The sequence below is a fragment of the Petaurus breviceps genome, unplaced genomic scaffold (genome assembly GCF_028583685.1).
Source record: "Petaurus breviceps papuanus isolate PSGF00001 unplaced genomic scaffold, PetGlider_PUasm1.0 226, whole genome shotgun sequence".
Lineage (NCBI taxonomy): Eukaryota > Metazoa > Chordata > Mammalia > Diprotodontia > Petauridae > Petaurus > Petaurus breviceps.
This window is the reverse complement of record NW_027185890.1, coordinates 538,730-562,781: the sequence shown is the minus strand read 5'-3', so window position 1 is coordinate 562,781 and position 24,052 is coordinate 538,730. Positions and strand designations below refer to the sequence as shown.

Genomic DNA, 24,052 nt, shown 5'->3' with positions numbered 1-24,052 from the left:
CAGAATTCAAAGTCAATCTCAGTGATCCATTAAATATGTGATTTTCTGTATCTGAATGTTTTCCATGAAGATGCCCTCCCTCTACCTAAATCTTACTCAAATCTTCAGTATAAATGCCACCTCCTGCTTCATGAATAGGCAGTAATGACATTTTGTGCTGTAGACCTTGCAGATGTAGAACATTCTGAACCTTTCCTATGCATTCATCATAAAGTACTAGTTATTTATATATGCACTATCTAGTATTTTATTATGAATTATCATATTGCAAGTTTCCTACTGGTAGGAATTGTGTCTTATCAAAACATTTTATCTCCCCTAGCACCTAATAAAAGCAGGCTGCAAGTAATAGATACTCAATAAATGGCTGCAGAATTTGGGCTGGAAAAAGGCTAAGAAAAGAATGTTTAGGGAGGAGGGACTTAGCACATCTATCTACAACAAAATCCTCCCCTTCCCCCCCCCCCTAGACATCCAATCAAGAGATTAAATAATTCCTTTATAAGGTGAACAGAAGTAGATGTCTGCAAAGCAAAAGGAGAAGGGTAGGAAGAGGAACGAGGCACTGCCAGAAGCAATGGAGAATCAATAATAGGAATTGGGTCTTGGTTGAGGTTATTTGGGGAATAACTAGCTCAGTTACAATTTTTTGATTAGTTTGTTTAAGAGAAGAAGCTGTTGATGCTTAACATTAGTTGTAATAACCTAAGAAGGGACCAAATGTACACAGTGTTGAGATATTTTAGGCAGTGCAATTGAGACCTGGGAAGCATACTTTATTCACACTGTGACTAAACTGAAAATACTGCCAAAAAATAGGATTTGGAACAAGTTTTGGAATAAAAACTATTCATCTGTTTTGCAAAAAGAAATCAGAAGCACACCAGCGTAATCAGTAATTTTAAACTTGCCTATTAAGTCAAGACACTGATGGCTAACAGATGCATTTATTTGCAAATTGCTTCAACAAAGTTTACAAGCTATGCATTACAGGGCTGTTTTTTGTTGTTGTTGTTGTTGCCTTAAAATATATGTTTTTGAATGCCTAAAAATGTACTCATTACAAATAATTCTTAGTGTCTCCAGTAAATCTAGTCTACTACAAACCTTATCAGAAATACCAAAGGCAGTTCAAACATCATATCTAGAAAAACTTTCCTCTTCCCCTTACAAACAACAACAGCAGTAAAACTGGGCTTGATTAAATCACATAAAAGAGTTAGAAGAGACACCAAAAAAAAAAAATCACCTTTACATAGCATGCATTTTAAGGTAACAAAATCCTTTTCTCACAATCATCCTGTGAATCATGTAGTGAAAATATGATTATATCTGTTTTACAGAAGAAGAAACTGTCTCAGAGAGGCTAAGAGGCTTGTACAAATGTACAAAGCAAAAGATAATGAGGATGTGAACTGAATCCAAATCCAGTGCCGGTTAACAACTACCAGTGAACTCAGTGGAAAACAATACCTTTTTGGCTGTCAGTCTGAGAATACCCACTACCTAAGGATGCTCTAATGATATGCCAGAATAAAGGTGCTCTTTAGAAGACTCTGACTCCAACTACCCAGAGTTTCATAGATTTCACCACATCCTGAATTTGTACCTGAAGAACTCAAGTAGCAGGCACAGTTTCTATGAACAGTTTCCTATAATCTAATGGTACCTTGCAGAGACAGGCTTTATGGGTAACCAGGGCTATAACTCATTTAGCAGTTTTTTGTGAGAGTTTCAACTATTGGGCATTGTTAACGCAAAAGAGATAGATAAAAATTTATTTTGGCAACTGTTACTAAGTGTAATCGTGAGCAGGGAAAAAAAATACACAGACAGCTATAAAAGAAACAGACCCTATCTAGTCATTGTAAGAACCATGCTTATAGGTAGGAACTATGCACCTACAAAGGATAAGGACAGGGAGTGACAACAACTTTAAAAACAACAATACCGCAAGGACCTCCTGAATTTCCAGTTGGTAACATTTCAAAGCAAAGTATTTCCAAGTCAGAAATTTCTTTCATTTTTGACTTATCAAAGGAACTATCAAAAGAAAAGCACATATGAAGAATTAGCCTTGTGCAGACCACATATCATATGAGAAATGCTTAAACTCTCATTAAATTGAAGCAGCTTTCCTCAAATAAAAGCCACAATATCAAAGCTTTGGAAAAGTTTTAAGCTGCTAAAGAATTCACCTGAGACACTTTTATTCTGTATTAAAGACCTCAAGATGTCAGTCACAGTTATAGTATAGCTTTCACACCAAAGTCACTGATGCTGACTTTTTGGCTAGGAGCTAAACTTTAGAATTTCAGAAGGATCTTTTAAAGGTGTTTTCTATATCCAGAACTGAAGAGGGCATGTAATGTTAAAACAAATCAGCAACAATACCAAGTTTATGATCGGATGACTCTGAATACAATTGACAGACAGAAACTTCCTGACTCAGAGACAAAAGAATTACATCAAAACAAACCATAAACAGCATATCACAGGGGTCAACAAAAATCTGGTCACCTACCTTCAAGAGTAAGCACATTTCTTAGCCCTGTTTTCTGCTGCAATAGGCAAAAAGAACATCTGTTCTTAAAATGGAAGGAAGCTCTGAATGGGGTGGAAACTGTGAGTAACAAAACTAGTTTACAAATAAGAAACAACTAGATTTTTAGGGAATCCCCAACACACATTTAGATGGGGGAACTGCTTCCATTTTAGTTCACATCTTGAATCCTACTTTGCTTTTATTTGTATAGGAAACCCTTAGCTCCATGTTTTGGAGACATCTGGAGTGGATTACTGTAATTCACCCCTATTAAGGCCAATTGGGAACTTCAGCAGATGTAAAATGAGGTAGCAGCCCACACTCAACAGGATGGGAAGCTACATACCATAAAATATCCTAAAATGCTCACACGTACACAACATCAGTACTGCAGAAGACCGCTACTAAAAAATCAAGATCAAAAGTCATGATGGCTTAGACCACAGGGAGGAGTGGTCTTAACCCATTTTTCAGGAAGAAGAAATCATTGAATTTAGCACCAGGAAGGGCCTCAAAGATCACTTATTACAGCCCATTTATTTTACAGAGAGGTTAAGTGATTTCCTCAAGGTCATACAGATAGCAAGTAGCAGTAAGTATTAGAGACTGGATCTGCTCCCAGAGTCTTTGACTCCACATTCAGTATTCCTCGTCCTGTTTACTGCTGCTGCCTGGGTGCTTCTGCCATCCAACCGAAATGTAATTTCAGTTCTGGGTTCTTGTTACATTTCGTTCTCAATAGAAAGATGTCATAATGTGAGGTTTGGAGTTTTTATGCCAAACTCTGCACTGGCCTATAATTAGCAGTTGCCCCCCTCTGGTATTTGATAGTTATCTCATTTTTTGAAGCCCTGCTTAAAACTCGTTTCCATTCATGTTTTCCTTAGGAAACTCAAATAGAATGAATGTTCTTTGCATTTTTCAGAACGTCAATACTCCGTTGTCAGAATATCACATACAATTTTTGGAGACTGTGTTTTGTTTTTTTAATGAGCATGCTCTGTTTTCACAATTAGAATTTAAAGTATTTGAGGGGGAAGATGCATATTTTAATGTTTACTGTACATTCCTATCTCCAAATATTTAACTACAGTTGTTCTTTACCTACTGGGCACCTGAAAAACAACACTGAATGATTACTAGTCTCTGTGCTCATACTATATTACCTATAAAAGCTTCAAAATAACTTCCTTATTTTGTGACAAGATAACATTCTAAGAATTATCATCTCTCCTATAATTCATCCACTTTTTAGAGAATATGAGAGCCATTAAAAAGTCACTAAGTCATTGTTGTTGACAGATAATTTTTCAAGGGGCCAACCAATGGTACAAATGCCAAAGACAGCCTCTCGGCAGGGGTCTACCACCCTACCCTGCCCATTGCTTTCACAGTTCACATTTCATTCTTGATAGCTGACCCATTTACAACCTCCACAACCCAAACAGTCAGAAGTTAGCAAGGACACATCAGAAGACATACTTTTCTGTACCATGCATGACAGAAAGCAGAGATGGGAACCTTAGAGGTCTTTTAGAAAGGCTGCTAACAACCTAGGCTGAAGTACAAAATAGAAAGCACAGATATAAATATGACTTGTTTTAGTTCATGTGAACACTGAAGCAGCAGGCACAAGGGAAAGTTCCCGTAATCCATGAGCTACCTGAAGAATTAGTTTTGGTCCCTCAGATCATTAGTCTAAATATACAAGTGTTTTCTCTTTTCCTTAGAGCCACTATTATTTGATTATTTTAACAATGTTAATATAAAATTGTTAGTTTTATGGATGTTTATTTGTCAGATGGGGAGACTGCTGATCTTAAGGCATAGAATGGGGCTGTTTGTGCTATGGAACCAATACAACCAAAAGATTGATACCAGTTTTCAGGTCAGTGACATGAGATAATATCTAGGATGACAATGATGATGATGATGATCATATAATAATACTAATTATGATGCTGATATAATATATACATAATATATGCAATATAACAATGTGTGTAATAATAATACAATTATCACTTCTACATCACGACTTTCCCCATAGCAGTTTCAATATATTATAGGTCAGCATAAGAAATTAAATGAGAATTGGGGAGGGGGGGGGTTCACAGAAACTGCAGACAAAACATGAGGGACAGTAAATGACACTGAAAAAGTTTAGAAACTTAGAAATGCACATATGTATAGAGTTTATTATATCAACACATTTTATCTTTTAACTCCATAAGAATTAATATTTTTTCTCTGGTACAAAGGGAAGGCCAAAAAATTTTAATGGGATTTTTGAGATTGTGGGGGAGCCATGTCCTTAACTCCTTCATTGTGGAAGGGATAATTGTATGCTATAACCATGTTGCTGTTCAGTCATGTCTGACTCTTCGTGACCCCTTTTGGGTATTTCTTGGCAAAGATACCAGAATGATTTGTCATTTCCTTCTTCAGTTCATTTTACAGGTAGGGAAATTGAGGCAAACAAGGTTAAGTGACTTGCCCAGGGTCACACAGTAAATATCTGAGGCTGGATTAGAATTCTGGTCTTCTTGACTCCAGGGTAGACACTTTGTCCACTGTGCCACCTAGCTGCCCTGTAATTATATAAAATAAAAATAACAACAATAATAGCTAATATTTGTAGATACCCTCAAGATTTGCAAAGCACTTTAATAATAACAGCTAACATTTATATAGTGCTTACTATGTGCAAGTCACTGTGCTCAGTGTTTTGCAGTTATTATCTCATTTGATCCTCACAACAACCCTGGGAGATAGGGGATGTTATCATCATTTTACAGAAGACAGAATGGGAAAAGAGCTGTTAAGTGACTTGCCAATGCTCGTGAGGCTAGTTAGTTTTGGATGATAGATTTGAATTCAAATCCTCCTGACTCCAGGTCCAGTCTTCAATATTTTAGTGTGGACTATATGCTCAGTGTTAAGACCATAAGTGCATTACAAATTCATGCAGAGAATCCATAATAGCAGAATAATAGGAATCTTGAAAGTAAATAGTTCACTTACGTCATTTCCTATATCACCTCTAAAATAATTATAACCTTATTCTATCCTGAAAAGCATATAAAGAAGATTCTAGAATCTTTCCCACCCTCTTCAATAACACATTGTAGTATATAACAAAGCTCATAATTAGGAAATTCTTTCATAAGCCCAAATTTTCCTTGAAAGCAGGGGGCGGCCAGGTAGCACAGCGAGTAAGAGCACCGGCTCCAGTGTTGAGAAGACCTGGAGATCGAATCCCGGGCTCAGACACTTAGCACCCACCCAGAAACACCTGGCCGTGTAACCTTGAGCAAGTTACCTAACCCCAATTGCTTAGGAGCGGCCAGGTGGCTCAGAGCACCGGCTCCAGTGTCGGGATGACCTGGATCAAATCAGGGCTCTGGTACTCAGCACCACACCCAGAAATAATAACTGGCCGTGTAACCTTGAGCAAGTTACTTAACCCCAATTGCTTTAAAAAAAAAAAAAGAAAGCAGTTGAAGTTTCCCTATCTTATTGAATCATTAGTAAATCATTGATAAAGACAAGCTAACAGACTACTATCCTCCATAAAACCTTATTAAAGAAGCCACAATTATCTTAATTTACCTTTCAGTCTTTTCTTTGCAAGGGAGAATAATACCAATTCTCTATGATATGTGAGGAACTACTCATTCAGCAGAGTGATGTATTAAAAGGTCTCCAAGTTTACTATGTTATTCAGAAAGCACCAAAGCACTCATATGGTATTCAATAAGCATTGGTCAAACATTGGAAATAAAGAATGGCTTAGAAAGAATGCAAGGTGTAAACTTATAATAGAAATCTTAATTTTGTCTTTAGACATCCAGAATATGAATGTACAATGACAGATCACAGGGAATGATGTGGGATTGACTTTCAGAGTTCATCCCTGTAATGTTCTCAACTAGGCTAGTGAAGCTCCCAGACTTCCTACTAGGGGGAAGCAGGCTCTAACAAAAAGTCCAAGAAATCCTCCTGAACAGAAGCAGCTCAGATTCCAAAAGACTCCTATATCAGACAAACAAGGAAAAGCAAGGAAGGCACAGGGCTTAAGGCACCATGGGCTCTCAGCTGGCTTCAGCTGGTGGGTAAGATGAGGCTTTTATTTCTTTAAACCTAGAAATTTATGGGTAGCCCACAAGCAGATACTTTGTGATTCTCCTTGCAAAACTTGTCAAAACAAAACAAACCCTAACTGGAGATCAGAATATAAAAATACAATATCCTAGAAGGTGTTTAACCAATGCTAAATTCAAAAGCATTAACAACAGCCCCTACAAACAGCCACAGGATTACCTATTTCTTCAAAATCATAATCCTACATTATGTTGGTAAATGTTGGGCTCTATTTCATTGTTTTTAGTCTACAAGACACTTGATAGTTCATGGTATCCATTTTAACATTAAATCATTTTTTATTCTACAGACTTTTCCCAGCTTCTCCTTTTATAAGTTCTGATTTCCTCTCTAGGTATAGCATATACTCCTTCCTTCTGATCCTATTTCCAATATATCAATGAATCATTAAATTCTGATCTTATCTTTCAAGGTGAAGCATAATATAGTATTTTAATTTGAGATGAAACATGGAAAAGAGAACTGAAATTAAATCCTGGAAGACTTGGGTTCAAATTTTGCCTCTGACACATAGAAACTATGTAAACATGGGGTAAATCACTAAACCTCTTAGTGGTCTGGGGCCAGAGGTGTTAAACTCATGCAGCCAGGGCCCCAAGTAGCCTATAAAATTTTAGGGAGGTTAAACCAGATTAAAATTTAATGGGGAAATGCTTAACAAAACATAAAAATATAGTATGACATAGATAATGTTAATTTGTGGTTTTCTAAGTCAATTTGTGGCCAGGAGGGATTTGTTTGTATTTGAGTTTGATACCACTATTTGAGTTTGATACCACTGGTCTAGGCAACTCTCTAATATTATAAATTGCAGAGAAGGTGACAACTTCCATTGGTAGGGAGAGATTCCTCATCTTAAAGTTCTCTACAGAAATATAATTACAGGTCTAGCTTTTATTCCTCTCATTTCAGGATCCTGTTTAAGTACTATAATCTCACTTATCTATTAAGTCAATGAACATGTTCTTTGGTCCTTCATCCTGGTAAAGGATCAAAAGGTTTGTCATTCCTAGGCTTTGGGACTCAAATGATATCCCATTGATAACTACTGATGATGAATCTTGAAACAGGCAGGTGACCAGTTTGATAGTTGACTATTCTACAACATACTTTCAAAATTTACTGATGAATACTGTGTAAGACAAAATCAAAAGCCTTGGTAAAATTAAAATAAGTTTTATATTATCTGGCTTTCTTTTCATTTCATTCTTTATAAAATTATGCTAATCATTTTTTTGTGTTAGCAAAGAATTGGAAATTGAGGAGATGCCCATCCATTGTGGAAAGGCTAAACAAATTGTGGTATATACTGTGCTATGAGAAATGACAAGTAGGATGGTTTCAGAAAAAATTGAGAAGACATATAGATTGATGCAAAGTGAAGTAAGCAGAAACAGGAGAATACTGTATACAATAACAATACTGTAAGATCAACTGTGAAAGACTTAGCTACTCTGATCAATACAATGAGTCTGAAAGAATTCATGAAAGAATATCATGAAAAATGCTACCTACCTCCAGAGAGAAAACTGATGAACTCTGAATATAGATTGAAGTATATTTTAAAGATTTCTTTATTTCATGTGCATACGTTTTCTATTGCAACATGGCTAATATGAAGAAGTTTTGCATGACTTAAAAAGTATCTGCTAACATTGATATCAAGATATCAACAATATCCTACCATTTTTAAAAAAGCAGGAGGAGGAAAGGAAGGAAAACATTTGGAACTCAATTTTAAAAAATGAATTTTAAAACATTTTAAAATGTAATTGGAATATATTTAACAAAATAAAAATATACTTTAAAATGAGGAAAAAACACTATGATGCAAGTTAGAACTCTTCTGCTCTGGATGTTTTCTTGTTGGTTTATTATTAACATTAATAATAACTGGCTTTTTACATATCACTTTAAGGTTTGCAAGGCACTTTACATACATTATCTCATTTTGATCCCCTCAATAACCCTATAAGATAAGGGACTATTATCTCCATTTTAGAGATGAAGAAACTAGAGGCCTGACAAAGTTAATTTACTTGCCTGGGGGTCACAACAGCTAGTTAAGTGTCTGAGGCAGGATTCAAATTGAGAGCTTCTCCAAACCAATTTCATCACTTTATCTCCTATACCAACTAACTGCTATGAGAGGACTCCTTTAGCCACACAAATTAAGTTCAAGAGTCTGTACGTCTGCTTCCAGGACTATGGCTTTCTCTCTTGAAAATATTGGCCTTAGTAGATTTCTGTTTTAATCCTTAGATGACTCCACATCCTCTCACAGTTCACAAATTTGGAAAGCAGTGGTTTTGAAATATCATCGAACAATTCTTTCAGTAGCCTGGAATAGAAACATTCTGGATTCGTAGATTTAAATAGTTTTATCTTATTCAAATAGTCTTTCACTAATTTTCTCCCTACTCCAGCTAAGTTTTTCAGCCTTATTAAAATGCTTACACATTCCTGTTTTCAGAATGTTGTTTTTAAAAAATGGAAGTAAGACAAACTTTAAAGTCTCTATTTTTTTCCACCACAAAATTATATTTTTCTTCCATGTTTAATAAAGGTGCAACATTTCCTAAAATACTTCTTTTTGCTTCTGCTACATTAAAAGGACATTTTCAAACTTTCTTTCATGTCATTTGACAAGATACATCTCATTTCTGTCCTATCTGATACTACACATTTACTCTTTAGAAAGAACAGAAATCAGATTTTAATTTATTAGTATAGAAGCCAAGGATCGCATCATGAATACAGTGGCTTAAAAGGTTATATTCTTTTGGAGAAGCAGAGCGATTTTGAGATCGAAATGGAAAGGTGCTACATAAAAGAGTGGGGTTCTGCTAGCTTGTCTCTATTCCAAAAGAACATCCCGAGGGATGGTGGCTTTGATCCTACTCTGGCTTTTGCAAATGAGAGAACTGGCATACCTGGGAATAATGTCACCCTCTAGAGAAGGAGGGCTAACCCCTGCACGGGACTTAGAACATTCCTGAGTCATGGAAATGTGTGGAGATTGGCTGATGTTTCACTCTTGCTTTCTCTAAAAGCAACTATATTTGACTTTCTTGCAGTTGATGGAGCTTATACATTGTGTCAGAGGAGCTAAATAAATTTTGTAACTCAGAAACAGTTTTTTTCCCCCAAACACTAAGAAATTTGTTCTGATGCCAAAAGATCTCTGGGCCCATGTACAAAATTTTAAAACATTTCACATGAGAGCAAGGAGAGAAAAGTACCACCCTTAAAACAGGAATAGTCAAGGGAAAAGGAGTCTTCCATAAAATATCAGGAGGTTAGGAAACTTTTTGTATGCAATGCATTTTTTAAAAATTCATGGATAACGGTCACTACTAAATTGTTAAGATTGAATAGGTATTAAACAGCACCTATGGCTCACATTCCTCTGTCCATAGGACTTTGCTACATAATCCAAAATTTAAAAAACAGAAAACAAACCACCCATCATAATAACAGTTCCCTCAGACTTTTGACCTCTCATTTTGGCATCACACAGACTTTTGAGCTTGTTTGGGGAGAAAAGGGGCCTCTGCTATCTAACCAGGGCTTTCTTTTTATGCTGTTTTGTTTACTTGTTTTTTCTCCAAATCCAATGATAGCCCCTCTCTAGCTACTGCAACATTTCTACCAGATGCTACAAATCACAGGGGTATATAACAACTGATATTTTGTCTAGTGAACAACAGAAAACAGAGAAACCTTTTACCAGTCCCCATGCTTCATCTTTGTTTTTCACATTCTTTACAAACTTTAAAAAGCTACATCCAGAACCCTTTGTTAAAATCTTATTCTTATCTAAGATTAGAAATTTTAAAGTTTACATTAATGAAATGTGGTTGTTGATTGTAAATCACCATACAAATGTTAAGTTACTAATTAATTCTCAGATTCTCAGTTTCACTGTATATCATCATATTGCCTTTTGAGTACTGTTTGTTTGGAGGGCAGATGAAGGAAAGTTTCTTTTACGATGACGGAATAGAACACCACAACTAATACTTAAAACAATGTGTTATGAAAATGGGGTTATAAATCTTATTGGTCTCACAAGTGAGCCAGAACTTGAGGCTACAGTAATATAAACAAAAATGTAAAATTCAGAACTTGGGACACATAAATCATAAAGATGATGGCTCTCCCTAATCTCAGGTCGGCTAACTAAGTGCTCTTTCGTAGTAGCTGAAATGTGCTATGAGGTCTTCATAGAGAGATTGTGAACTGGCCTTTTTGTGGTTGAAAGGTAGTATTGTATTATCTCTGAATTATGCTTATGTTCCCATTGACAACATGTTGCTTCATCACAAGATCAAGGAGTCAGCTTCAACTATTTTATAAGAGGATTCAGAAAGTCTTCTCTATAAGCAATGGATCATGGTCACAGGAAGCCACGAAATAGTCTGTAGATATCATCCATTTCCCCCTCCCCCCCACTATAAACCAACTAAAAATTCCCAATCATAAGTTGAAATCTAACAAATGGAAATTTTTTATTCTGTTTTCATGTACCTTTCAAACTAAATATTTGCATATTGCCCAACATTATAAAACAAATACATTTTTGTAAGATTTAATAAAAAAATCTCTCCCCTAATATTTACTAAACTGCTAGCCCTAAAATGCCACTCATTTTGAAAAAACTATTGCTTACAGATTTGTATTTTACTTTTGTGTTTATGGTCAAATCATATATAAGTGAATGGTCCATGTTACTAGATATCATACTTAAGAATTCATGCCTACATCTTATTTTTATAAACTAGCTGATCATTTATAATATTCAGACTAATGGTCATTAATGCACTGAGCTGAACATAATGTAGTAGGGACACGAACTGGTTTAATGTCAAGATCTGGTAACTTTGATATTAAAATTCAATTGACTAGAAATGATTCCTAAATATGGATGTTTAATATTAATCTACTTTGCTAATAGATTCAATCATCAATTATAATGGAAGGCAGTAAGACTATGGAGAATCCCTTAAATTACTTTAAACAATCAAAAGTTTTTATTTTTTGTTTTTGCTTCTAAGAAAGGGTCAAGATTTGAGATTTCTTTGTATTTATTATTGACCTCCTAATGGAAATCAATAAAAAGATGTTGAGAGGAGATTTAGAAAAGAAATAAAAGGAGTTAAAAGAATTACATAGGTGATTTTTGGAGTGTAGAAATGACTACAATGCATATTAGAGAGAAAAGAACTGAATAATTCACAAGCCAGTCATCAGCCCACAAATAGTAATATAATCCTGTCTGTACAGTGTGTTGTTGAGGCATTTTTCAGCCATGTCTGACACTTTATGACCCCATTTAGGGTTTTCTTGACAAAGATACTATAGTGGTTTGCCAGTTTCTTTCTCCAGTTCATTTTACAGATGAGGAACTGAGACAGTGATGTGGCTAGGGTCACATAGCTAACAAGTGTCTGAGGCCAGATTTGAACTCAGAGAAATGAGTCTTCCTAATTCTAGGTCTGGAAGTCTATTCATTGTGCCACCTAGCTGCCCATCTATAGAAAGTGTAATGTGTCTCAAAGCTATTAAGTATATAAGTTGTGATTCTAAAATGAAGAAGCATCCTTTACTCCTACATATATTACTACTGCTCACAGCAATAACCTTGGACAAGGATCCACATATTCCAATGATGTGACCATCATTTGAAATATTTTTGGAGTTCCTCTTCTGGAACGGGTTTAAAAGCCAGATGGCAAGGCTGAAATCAAAACTAATCTCACTACTTTATTAATTCCGGATACATGCAAATCATAAATTATTTAGTTTGGTCACCCCTTTCACTCACCAAGCCGAGTAATATCTTGCCATTTCTAGATATCAAATGCACCTTTCAAAGTGCAAATACTTGCTACCCTTCAGAACATGAAAAAAGATTGATGCTGACAATTATCTTGTTCACTACTAGATTTGATCTCTATTACAAGGCAACATGGTTCAGTAAAAAGAGTAGTGGATTTTAGGTCTGAAAATGTGTTTGAATCCTGATTATACCACCTACTTACTACTTATGTGACCTCTGCCCTCTTCAATTTCAGCCTCTGCTTCTCATTTGTAAAATGTGGGAGATGGATTAGATCTCCTCTAAGTCTCTTTCCAAAATCCACATACAAATCTATAACCCTATGAGACTATGCTATCAGTAAAGTAGGTAAGAGCTACAGAGAAGTTGTTTGTGCATTTAAAAGAACTTGTAATAACAGGTAGGGTGGGAGTATTGTTCCTGTAAGTTATGTGTATTTTCACATTGGTTTGCCCAAATGAAGCTAATGGGGAAGCCTCCCCACCTTTTTTTCAGAGGGATATTTTGATTCCTACTTCTAGGAGAGCAAGAGAAAGGATGAGGTTGGCTACCCTACTATCCTTAGAGAGAGGATACATAACTAAAATATCTATCTTTTACCTCTAAACACTATATGCATGATTTCTTTCTTTGGTTCAAGGTGCTTTCTTGGTCTCTGTTCCTTGGTGAATGCCTAGAAGACTTGACCCCTTCTTATCAAATGCTAAAAATGCTAAAAATTACAAATAGTAAGTATCAGGTAAAAACAAATTATAGAAATTATGTAGATTAGAATATATCAAACAATGCAAAGAATGAATAAGCTGTCACTCCTATTGAGAGTGAAATATTTCAACTCAAGTGAAGGAGACCTGGATCTCACCCAAAGAGAAGTACACTGAAATTCCTATGGAGGCAAGCTGGTATTTAGGAACAAAGTCTGCTCTCTTTCCCTCTGGATTTATCCTCAAAGAGGGTCTATAACTGAGTGTGTCCTCTCTAATCAGAAAGGAAGAAGGCTGACTCTCATGTCCCAAGCTCTTGTGCCAACTCCATCTCCCATGCACTCATACATTGCTAAGTCAACATTTTCTCCACTAATAAGGAAAGTATTATGCAAATGCTCCAGGCCTGAACCCAGAATTACATATACTTTAGAAGTGATTTCTATAATTAAAAAAAAAGAAAGAATAATGGAGAGGCATATCTGACATTGAACCCCTCAAATATTTCCTAAAAATAATTAACTGGTACCTTAAATTATTAGGTGACAGGCATAATACCTACTCATTAGATCTTTATATTTTACTACCTTTACTATATTTAGTTATATTACCAGAAACATATCTTGATCTATATGATAATAAGCATCAGAGACTCAGGGTAACTTTGGAGTTGAAAGAGGACTCAGAGGTAATCTAGTCCAAAATGTTCTGTCAATATAGTAATCATCTCAGGTCGAACACTTCTAATGACATGCTTTTAAGAGCATATTTCAGTTCCAGTAGTCTTATGTCTTCATTTCAGTGAAATATGCCCAGAAGACAACTCTTCTCAATTTCTAAACAACTCTCATCATTGAAAAGGTTTTCCTTGCATTGAGCCAAGATTTGATTCCCTGTAATTTTACTCATTGGCATGTCACCTGGAGCCATCAAGAAATAAGTTAAACTGTCCTCTCTATATATTTTGAATATTTGAATACAGCCATCATTTATTCTTTAAACTTTCTCTTTTCCAGGCTAAAAATGCCGAGTTCTTCATATGACATATTTTCAAGATCTTTCACCATCCTGAATGCACTCCAGTTTGCCAATAGCCAGCAAGTATGATATCTGGAATAGTGCATTATATTATAAATGGAGTCTAACAGATAAAGAATACAGCAGAACTATCACCAGTCTTGTTTCTTTTAATGCACCCTAACATTATGTTAGTGTTTTTTGGCACTCAACATTGTTGGTTCATATATAATTTCTAGCAAACTAAAATCCACATGAATTTCTGCTAGACTATGTCTTCTTCATTCTTACACTTGTGCAATTGGATTTGTCTAAATGCACACTTCATGTTTATGCCTATTAAATTGTATTTTGCTACTCTGTTCCCAGCTCTCCTTGACTCTTAACTATTCAAATTCCTTTTAATGAATATTCAATAAATGTCTGCTATGAGTAGTGGAAAATACAGAGATTAAAGACTATTTCTGGTCTCAAGGAGCTTATAATCATGCAGGGGAATAGGACGTGCTGAACTTTAATAAAACGTGGAATATAAGATTAGGTAGGTCATACAGAAAAGGATGGAAGACTAGGGAGGCATCGGTTCTAACTTGGGGAAAAAAGTGATTAAGTAAGACAACATGGAATATATGTGACCTACAATGAATCTTGAAGGAAGAGAAAAATTTTACCAGGAAAAGATGTGGAAGAAGTTCATTCCAGACATAGGGTGAGGTTGAAGGCAGGGATGGGGTATTTGATTTGCAAAAGTACAAAGGCTGGTGAGAAGAAAACAAGATTTGCTGATGTCTAGTACAGGCCACTGCCTGATTTATGTCATCCACAGATTTGTTAGACATGCTTTCTGCACTTCTATGAAAGCCGCTGCTTCTTGTTTTGTTTTTTTGAAAATGTTAAAGATGACAAGAGAGTGCTCTAGAATCCTCTAGAGACCTTGCTGACTGATACCAATCCTTCAGTCAACGCTCTTTGGATATGGTCTTTCAAGCAGCCAAGAATACTTTACTCTTATCCAGCCCACATTTCTCCATGTTGTCCACGAGGATATACTGAGCACAGAACATTTGTTGAATGCTTTGATGAAATCCAGATATGCTCTACAGCATTCTCCTGATGTGCCAGTTTGGGGCTGTCCTGGGAGTCCTTTCTTGAAACATGTTCACTCGGTATTGCTTCCTGGGACTCAGAGTATTACTTCAACATAAGGCAGGTCTCATTCTATTGCTGATCTCATTTTCCCATTGCTCACTGGCTCTCTGTTTTGTAAACACCTTCAATCTGTATTCATCATGTGGAACATTCTACCTTCCTTATTTGCCAAGTCTAGGAGTCTCGTCAAATCCCTACTCAAAATATACTTCTTTATAAAGTTTTTCTTTGACCTTGATTAAAAAAAAAACCAAACAATTTTCACAGAATAAAGAACATGATGACATAATTTAAAAAGCCAACTAAAATCTAACCTTAGGCCAAATAAAAAGTGGGGGAAAACCCCAGCAACAAATGTCGAGAGTATTTCAATCATGTTAAGATCCCCTATCTTCATTTAATAGTTTTGGTCAAATCTCCCTCCGTGACATCATTTCTCTCTTATGTACTATAAAACAACCTGCTCTCTGGCATGAAACAAAACAACAATAAGGATGATAATGAATTATGGAATTTTCATCAATAGATTTGACCTTAGGATTCCATTCATATACACAAAGGAGAGCTTACACTGGAAACATTTTTCCAAAATGTTTTTTTTTGTGTGTCTGAGCAGCTTTTTTGGTAACTTCAAATGAAATGGAGCTCAGTGTTGCTTTGCTTCATTTATATAAACTTAATAGTTTTTTTCAACTAGGTTCTCTTCCCGCAAGGTTGTGATTATATACAACTATCTCACTTCAAGGCTCAAAGAACAACTCCTCACTGCCATCTGGGAGCAGTCAAGTAAGTATATTCCATTCCATTATCACCTAACTACCAGCCAACTCCGTTGTTACTTGTGTTTCCATCCTGGGTCCTCATTCCCACCTTATCACCCAGGAGGAACAAGTTGTGTCAGATTTTAAGGAGAATTACTTAGTACCACTGTAAAAGGAAGCCTGTAAAGAATAACAAGAAAATGGGCCAGAAGCAGTAACTGGGGGCCTTTGAAACTATTTTTTTTTCTTAAGAAGGAGGGGAGGAGGCTCTTTTTCCTTCTCTTTCCATCTGTTCTCTAACCCTTCCATTAACCCCACAAAGTCTCTTGTTCTTGCTCCCTTCCCCAGAACTTAAGCAACAGAACAAAGGACATCCCTACTCCCTTACAAATCAGGAAAAGTGGAATAGGTCTGAGTATCTGTAAGGGAAAACTAAGAAGAAAAGTCAGTCACACGAAGTGTATAGAATAAAACTGTGAAAGATCACAATTTTCACTGAAATTTGAAACAAAGGGAAATACAAATGATTCTATATCTAATACAATTTAGAACTGCCAATCAGCCCAAACAGAAATTAAGCTGGTCACCTACTCAGCTAAACTGAAGAGACACATTGTTTAAATTTCAATTTCCAGATTCAAATCCAATTGTACCATTAATATTACCTGGCTTCATGGGTAATGAAATGCTTTCTTCTTTCTTCAGCTGCTCAAATGCTCCAATGTTTTCCCCCCAGTTTCACTTTAGAAGTGTAGCTGACTGTTTTATAATTTGTCACCTTTTGTCTTTTTTCAGCAGTATGTCATTAAGTCTTTAATTTGGCGTTTCCTGTAGTCTGCAGTAGGATATATGCTATTTTAAATCGAAAGGATTGCAGACATAGATGGTGGGTAAAAATCTGTGAACCATAAGTAAATTCTTATAGGGAACATACAAAAAAGATTGTTCTTCAGTCAGACTTAAGCCATTACTTTCTTCAAAAGAAGAAAAGGCACAAGTTTAGAAAAAGGCACCGTCAAAGACCTTCTGCCCAAATGTGCATCTCCATGAAGTTTCCTGCTGAGTGCATATGAATGCACTGCGATCTGGGAAAAGGATCCAAATAGGATTTCAAACATCCAAAAATTTTAACTCAAACATTTAGGTATTTCACCATGCTGCTATTCATTCATTCACTGATTTTTTTTTGTCTTAGTTTAAAGAGATGCTAAACCAAAGGAGAGGAGCTCTACATGTATTTACATTCCAAAACTAAGCTCCCCTCACCATCCCCCTAGTCTGTCATCCCTTCACAGCTAAACAAACCGTAAAGTCTAGCCCTATGTTCTCCAAGTGAAGTAACAAACATGGTACGCAAAGGTTCTTCTTTTCTTAAAAAGAAAGAGGAGGAAAAATGAGAAAACCAAAGTGGTTTTAAGATATTACAGTTTGCAGTGTTGTTTTGTCTATGAATTGCCGACTTCCAGATAATGTGGACAGACTAAACTAGTTGAGGAAAGGGATCAGTTTCGTGACTATTTTGGCTCTGCTGGCTTCTTTGTTCTTTGACGACTTTTAGTCATTGCAAACAACTGGCATTTTCATCATGGATGTTTATATCAAACAAAAATTTTTTTAAAAGTATTTTTTATAAACTTTGTAATGTTTGAATAATAAAAAAGGAAACACTTAATAGAGATAACATCCTAAAATAAATATTTTAATTTACAAGCCATGGTCTAGCTTCTAATTCAGAAGTTATACAGCCTTATCATCTGACAGTTAAGGTGCTTGGAAGTGATTTTATTTATGACATATCCACATATACCTGCCCTAACTCTTTAAAGGTAAGCAAAGTAGGTTTTGTTTAAATTGAATCAAATTTACTTATAGGCAGGTCTTGCTTAGGTAATCCCTTTGGTATGCCATATTCTTAAGAAGCTATGACATACTACCCTGGAAAGTTTTATTTTGTAAATGGTTAGAAAGCCTTGATAGCCATTAAAAGGCCAAGTTTGATGAGTTTGAGAAGCTGGTGTATATATATCTTACTAGAATTTTTAAATGCATACTTTGAAGAATTCTTTTAACTGGTAGCATATTAATACAATATTTTGCTACCTTAACAGCCGTAGAAAACTGACCTAAGTCTCTGAACATTTCTTGTGTTTACAGATATTGAAGTTTCAAATTTTGATATTAGGCTAGAAAGATAATAAAGCTTTTCCTGAATCTAGAAAAGATATGTGAACATTACAATTTGACATTCTATTGAATATCTTCACAAAGTCTCCCACAAACACAAACATTTCCATCAAAATCTGGAAAAAGAAATATTTCTAGACCTATTGGCATGAACTTAAGTAATAAGAACCTAAGCATCGCTTATTTCCATGAAAAAGTCAACTCACTTATGATTTCACTCTCACTTTTTCACAAAATACCTAGGAAAGCATTAGCCTCTCCTCTGCAGAACACTTCATAATTATTCTGTTCTCACATTTGTAAAGCAAATTAGCAGTTCTCAAATAATACCTGCTACACCAGCCAAAAATTTAAGATTGTGCGTTAAAATTAGTCTGATGAAAACTAAATATATACTGATCTGCAGTTCTAAAAGAGATACACTCAAGGATATGAAAAGGAAGAGAAGGAAATCTCAGAATTAACTATATGATAACCTACCATAAAAATCAATCAAAAATGCCAAACTGATTTATAGTAAACATGTAGAAAATAAATAATAATAAATAACATATATGAAGACCAGTGTGAAACTTTCATTTATAAGAGAAATTGCATAATTAGAAAGTAGAATTTAGCCTACATTCTATTATACTATTCTATACATTCTATTATACTACATTCAAATTTTCTTTGAAAATTAGTCATTTGTCTATGGTTTTACTCTGAGCTAACCAGAAGAGCCAATTAGCCAGAATACCTGATATCCTAGTAATTTTGATAAATAATAGTTTATTATATCATGGGTAAATTATTACCTATAAACTATTTAATACAGAATCCCAAAGATTTAATAATTAGGTAGTCCATTGAAAGAATTTAAATTTACATTCATTATCTCTTTCCTATATTTACTGACAAATGGAGGTGTTAGGTTATTTGTAATGGTCAAATATGCTAATATCATAATATCAATTTATCACAAATAATATTAAGTATATAGTGGGAAGGGCACAGAAAAAAAATCGCACATGCTATTTCAGCCAATTATATATACAAAATACCTACTGCTGAACTTAAAGCCAATGTTCAAAAGGAAAATAATCACAAGGATGCTTTGTTATAATAAACAAAGGCAGCATTACTTCAAATTCTCCAAATGGAAAGACCCTTTGGATGAAGCAATTGTCACTTTAGGAAACAAAAGAAAGGTTAATACATGTTAGGTAGTTTTGGACATCTATAGTATTATGGCCTTGTGATGAGAAACAAAAAACATTTCATTGAAATAAGTACTGGCAATCTCACATTCATCATATCAACAACTACAAGACTGATATTATGGTTTATGGAAAGAAGTAAGAGGAATTTGATGTCATATCATTAACTAGAGTCTTGCAAATAAAATGCAAAGCAAGTGTTGAAGGGAATTTCCAAGGTGTGCTGAACACATTTTTATGTACAAGTGAAACTACAAGAATGCACAAGCAAAATGTTATAAATCTCTTAAAGAGACACATAACACCAAAAAAAAATTTTTTTGCTTCAAGTTATTTTATCATTTTGATGTGAATGGTACTAGAGCATCTGAAGAGATACCCACTCTAAGCCCACCCATACAAATACAAACCTTAGATTACTGGATTATAACTTGGGAAAGTTTAGTTCCTGTGTAATAGAAATGACCCTAGTCTTTCCACCAAGCAACTGATTTTAGGATCTATGATTCATCAGATGAGGAAACTCCTAGTGTAGGTTTAAGTATAGCTGTTCTAGAGATACCTTTTTTTTAATTTTTAATTAATTAATTTGTTTCCTTTTAGTTTACAGGATTCAATTCCACAATTTCTTGAGTTTCACATTTTGTCCCCCCTCCCTCCCCTCCCCTCCCATGGTGGCATATAGTCAAGTATAGGATCTGTAAATACTTTCACATTATACATTAGTGAGGTTATAAAGACGGATTGTATCAGATGGAATGAAAAATGGTAAAGAGGACATAAAACCAAACAAGAAAAGGAAAAAGATCAGGTATTTTGCTTCCACCTGTATATAAAATCAGTTCTTTCTAGTTCTTTCTCTGGATGCACATATTTCTCTCCATCATGAGTCTTCTGGGATTGACTTATATCACTGCATTGCTGGGAAGGGTCCAGTCTATCAAAGTTGGTCATCACACATATGTTGTGTCTGTAATTGTGTACAAATTTCTCCTGGTTCTACTCTTCTCACTCAGCATAAGTTTGTATAAGCCTCTCCAGGTAAATATGAAGACCGTCTGCTCCTCATTTCTTATAGCACAATAGTATTCCATAACATGCATATACCACAACTTGTTCAGCCATTCCCCAATTGATGAGCACCCCTTAATTTCCAATTCTTTGCCACCACAAAAAGCTGCTATAAACATTTTTGTACATATGGGTCTTCCTCCCACTTCTATGATCTCTTTGGGATATAACCCTAGGAGTGGTATTGCTGGGTCAAAGGATTTGAAATTATTTATAGCCCTTTGGGCATAATTCCAGATTGCTCTCCAGAAAGGCTGGATCAGTTCACAACTCCACCAGCAATGCATTAGTGCTCCAATTTGCCCACATCCTCTCCGGAATTTGTCATTTTCCTGTTTTGTCATCTTAGCCAATCTGACTGGTGAGATATGGTACCTCAGAGTTGTTTTGATTTGCATTTCTCTAATCAATAGTGATTTACAGCTTTTCTTCATGTGCTTATAGATATCTTTAATTTCTTTCTCTGAAAATTGCCTGTTCATATCCCTTGACCATTTATCAATTAAGGAATGGCTTGTACTCTTATAAATTTGACTCAATTCTTTGTATATTTTAGAAATGAGTCCTTTGTCAGAGATATAGGTTGTAAAGATTCTTTCCCAATTTCCCACCTCCCTCTTAATCTTGGTTACATTGGCTTTGTTTGTACAGTTTTTCAATTTCATGTAGTCAAAATTATCCATTTTACATTTTATAATGTTCTCTAATTCTTGTTTAGTCATAAAGTCTTTCCCTCTCCACAGGTCTGACAGGTAAACTATTCCTTGTTTTAGGAGACTGCTTACAGTATCAACCTTTATACCTAGATCATGCACCCATTTAGACTTGATTTTGGTATATGGTGTTAGATAATGGTCTATGCCCAGTTTCTGCCATACTATACTCCAGTTTTCCCAGCAGTTTTTGTCAAATAGTGAGTTTTTATCCCAAAAACCAGGGTATTGGGGTTTATCAAACAATAAATTACTATAGTCTTTGACTTCTAAATCTCGTGTGCCTAATCTATTCCATTGATCCACTACTCTATTCGTCAGCCAGTACCAAATAGTTTTGATGACTGCTGCTTTATAATACAGATTGAAATCTGGTATAGCTAGTCCACCTTCCCTAGCATTTCTTTTCATTAATTCCCTTGATATTCTGGACCGTTTATTCTTCCAAATGAATTTTGTTACTATTTTTTCTAGCTCTATAAAGTAGTTTTTTGGTAAATTAATTGGTATGGCACTAAATATATAATTTAATTTGGCAAGATTGTCATTTTTATTATATTAGCTCGACCCAACCACGAGCAATTGATATTTTTCCAATTATTTAGATCTGACTTAGAGATACCTTTCAGAGACTATGATGTAATCACTTTGCAAGAGGAAAAGCAAAATTCACTGGTTAAAAGTATGCTTAAGTTTCCTCCTTTAAAAAACTATTGCAGAGTTTTTGGATTCATGATCCATGGACATAAATCCAGTATTATGTTCAAGAAACACCAGAAAAAAAATCCAACACCAATTGTGTAATACTTTGTTTCACCTTGTTTATGGCTTCTATGTTACCATAAAAAACTAAATGATGCCAATCAATCAATCAAAGCATTTATTAAACATCAACTATGGGCCAGGCATTGTGCTAGGAATTGATAGAAAAATAAAATTCAACAGCCATGGCCAACAGGGGAAGACATAATTTGTGAAAAATAGGGACTGGACCTGGGAGGGATTTCATTCAAGGAGGGAGGTCCAAGTGAGTAAATTTCCACTGCCAATGCAGGATAGCATCTTCTCTGTACCGAATGGTTTCAATGAACTGCCTAGAACACTAAGACGTTAAATGATTTTCTGGTATGTATCTGACAGTATTTGAATACAGGCCTTACCCACTGAGGCAATTCTCTATCCACTATGGTAATACTGCTTCTAATATATAAGATACACCTGTCCCTCCTACCCCCCAAAAAGTAAGGTAATTTGGGAGGGGAGAATGCTAGCAGTGGAGGGCAGTGACAATCTGGAAATCCTTCATGTGGAAGAGGGTATTTCATATGAATTTTAAAGAAAACAAGGGATTTGTAAAGGTGAAGGTAAGGTGTGAGGGCATTACAGGCATGGGGCTGATTCTCTACAAAAACATGGAAATGGAAGGTAAAGAATTGTGTGGGAGGAACAGAAAGAAGTCTGGTCCAGCAGGAACACCATATGGAGAAGAGAAGTAATATATAACGTTCAAAAGGCTGACTGGGGCTATATTGTGAATGACTTTAAAAGCCAAACAAATTTTGATGCTACAGGAAATAAATAGTTACTGGAGTCCATTGAGAAGGAAAGTGATATTGTTAGATCTGTACTTTAGAAAAATTAATGGATAGCTGGATAGAGAATGGACTGGAGAATGGAGAGACCAACTTTAGAAGGCAAGCTCTAAGTAAGAGGGGAGGAGAGGATGAACTAATATAGTGGGCATAGTTATAGGGAAAGGGGCTCTTATGGATGGAATGTTCTGGAGGTATAAATGACAAGATCTGGCAACTCTCTGAATATGTGGAGAGAGGGAGAGTGAGGAATAGAGGATAATGTTGAAGTTGTGAATCTTAATCAATGAAAGGATGTTTGTGACCTCAACAAAAACAGAAGAGTAATGAGACATACCCATAAGCCTGTGGTTAATCTCAATATTCCATACTTTTTCCAGGAGAGTAGGAGGGCCAGCAGAGGTCTGACAGTACTGTAAAGGCTATCTATTCTACCATCTTCAGGATCTTCCAAGCCCATTTTGGGAAAGAAATCAAAATAACCATGTCCTAAAGAGAAAGGTGGTGAGGAGTCAAATGATAGACAATAAAAGGAATAATAATAAGCATGTATTATCATTAAGCAATTAAAGAAAAGTCCCAGTCATTTCTGAGACATCACTGTCAATGGAAACCCTAGAAAGTTTAGGCACCTTCTGACATACATTCAGGATGGAGAGATTTATCCAACCACAGTATATAAAGAATGCTTTTATATATAAAAATAAAACAAAACAAAAATCATAATTCTGGTAGTAGCAAAAATTATACTGAACTTCAGAATGTCTCTATACCTACACAAGATTAATTTACTGACAACTGAAAAAAGAGCTTTTGTTCCTCCTTATTTGTTCCTCATTTCAAATCAGGCTAAAATTTTTAATCTGCTAGAATTTCTTATGTTTTTATTGCACTAAGCTATGAGTAGGCAAGACTGGAAAAAGAAACATGTCATTCAGTATTTACAGAAAGTATCTCATTGACAGTCAATATGACCGAATATCTAACCCACCAAAAAAAAAGGCAATAAAGCTGTGGTTATAGAGATTTTTTTTGAAGGTGCAACTCATCTTGTCTTAACCAGTCTAAGGCAACTGTGAATGGTAAGATTCCTCTGCATATTACTTAAACT

The 24,052-nt window shown here is 35.4% G+C and overlaps 1 protein-coding gene and 1 long non-coding RNA gene across 10 annotated transcripts in view; one reads left to right on the top strand and one right to left on the bottom strand.

Moving 5' to 3' along the window:
* Positions 1–15,980, top strand: part of LOC138166829 (uncharacterized) — a 50,631-nt gene extending 34,651 nt beyond the window's left edge. Inside the window, exon 2 of the long non-coding RNA XR_011169741.1 lies at positions 14,272–15,980. This is a non-coding gene — a long non-coding RNA (uncharacterized lncRNA). The remainder of the gene's footprint in view (positions 1–14,271) is intronic.
* Positions 1–24,052, bottom strand: part of ARL15 (ARF like GTPase 15) — a 513,713-nt gene that overhangs the window by 135,473 nt on the left and 354,188 nt on the right. Inside the window, exon 7 of one of the 9 annotated variants that reach the window (XM_069095282.1) lies at positions 11,889–23,430. The exons of the other annotated variants lie outside the window; for them this stretch is intronic. Within the exon in view, the coding sequence (XP_068951383.1) occupies positions 23,368–23,430 (63 nt within the window). The 3' untranslated portion in view covers positions 11,889–23,367. Of the gene's footprint in view, positions 1–11,888; positions 23,431–24,052 lie in introns of those variants that run through there. 9 annotated transcript variants of the gene reach the window in all.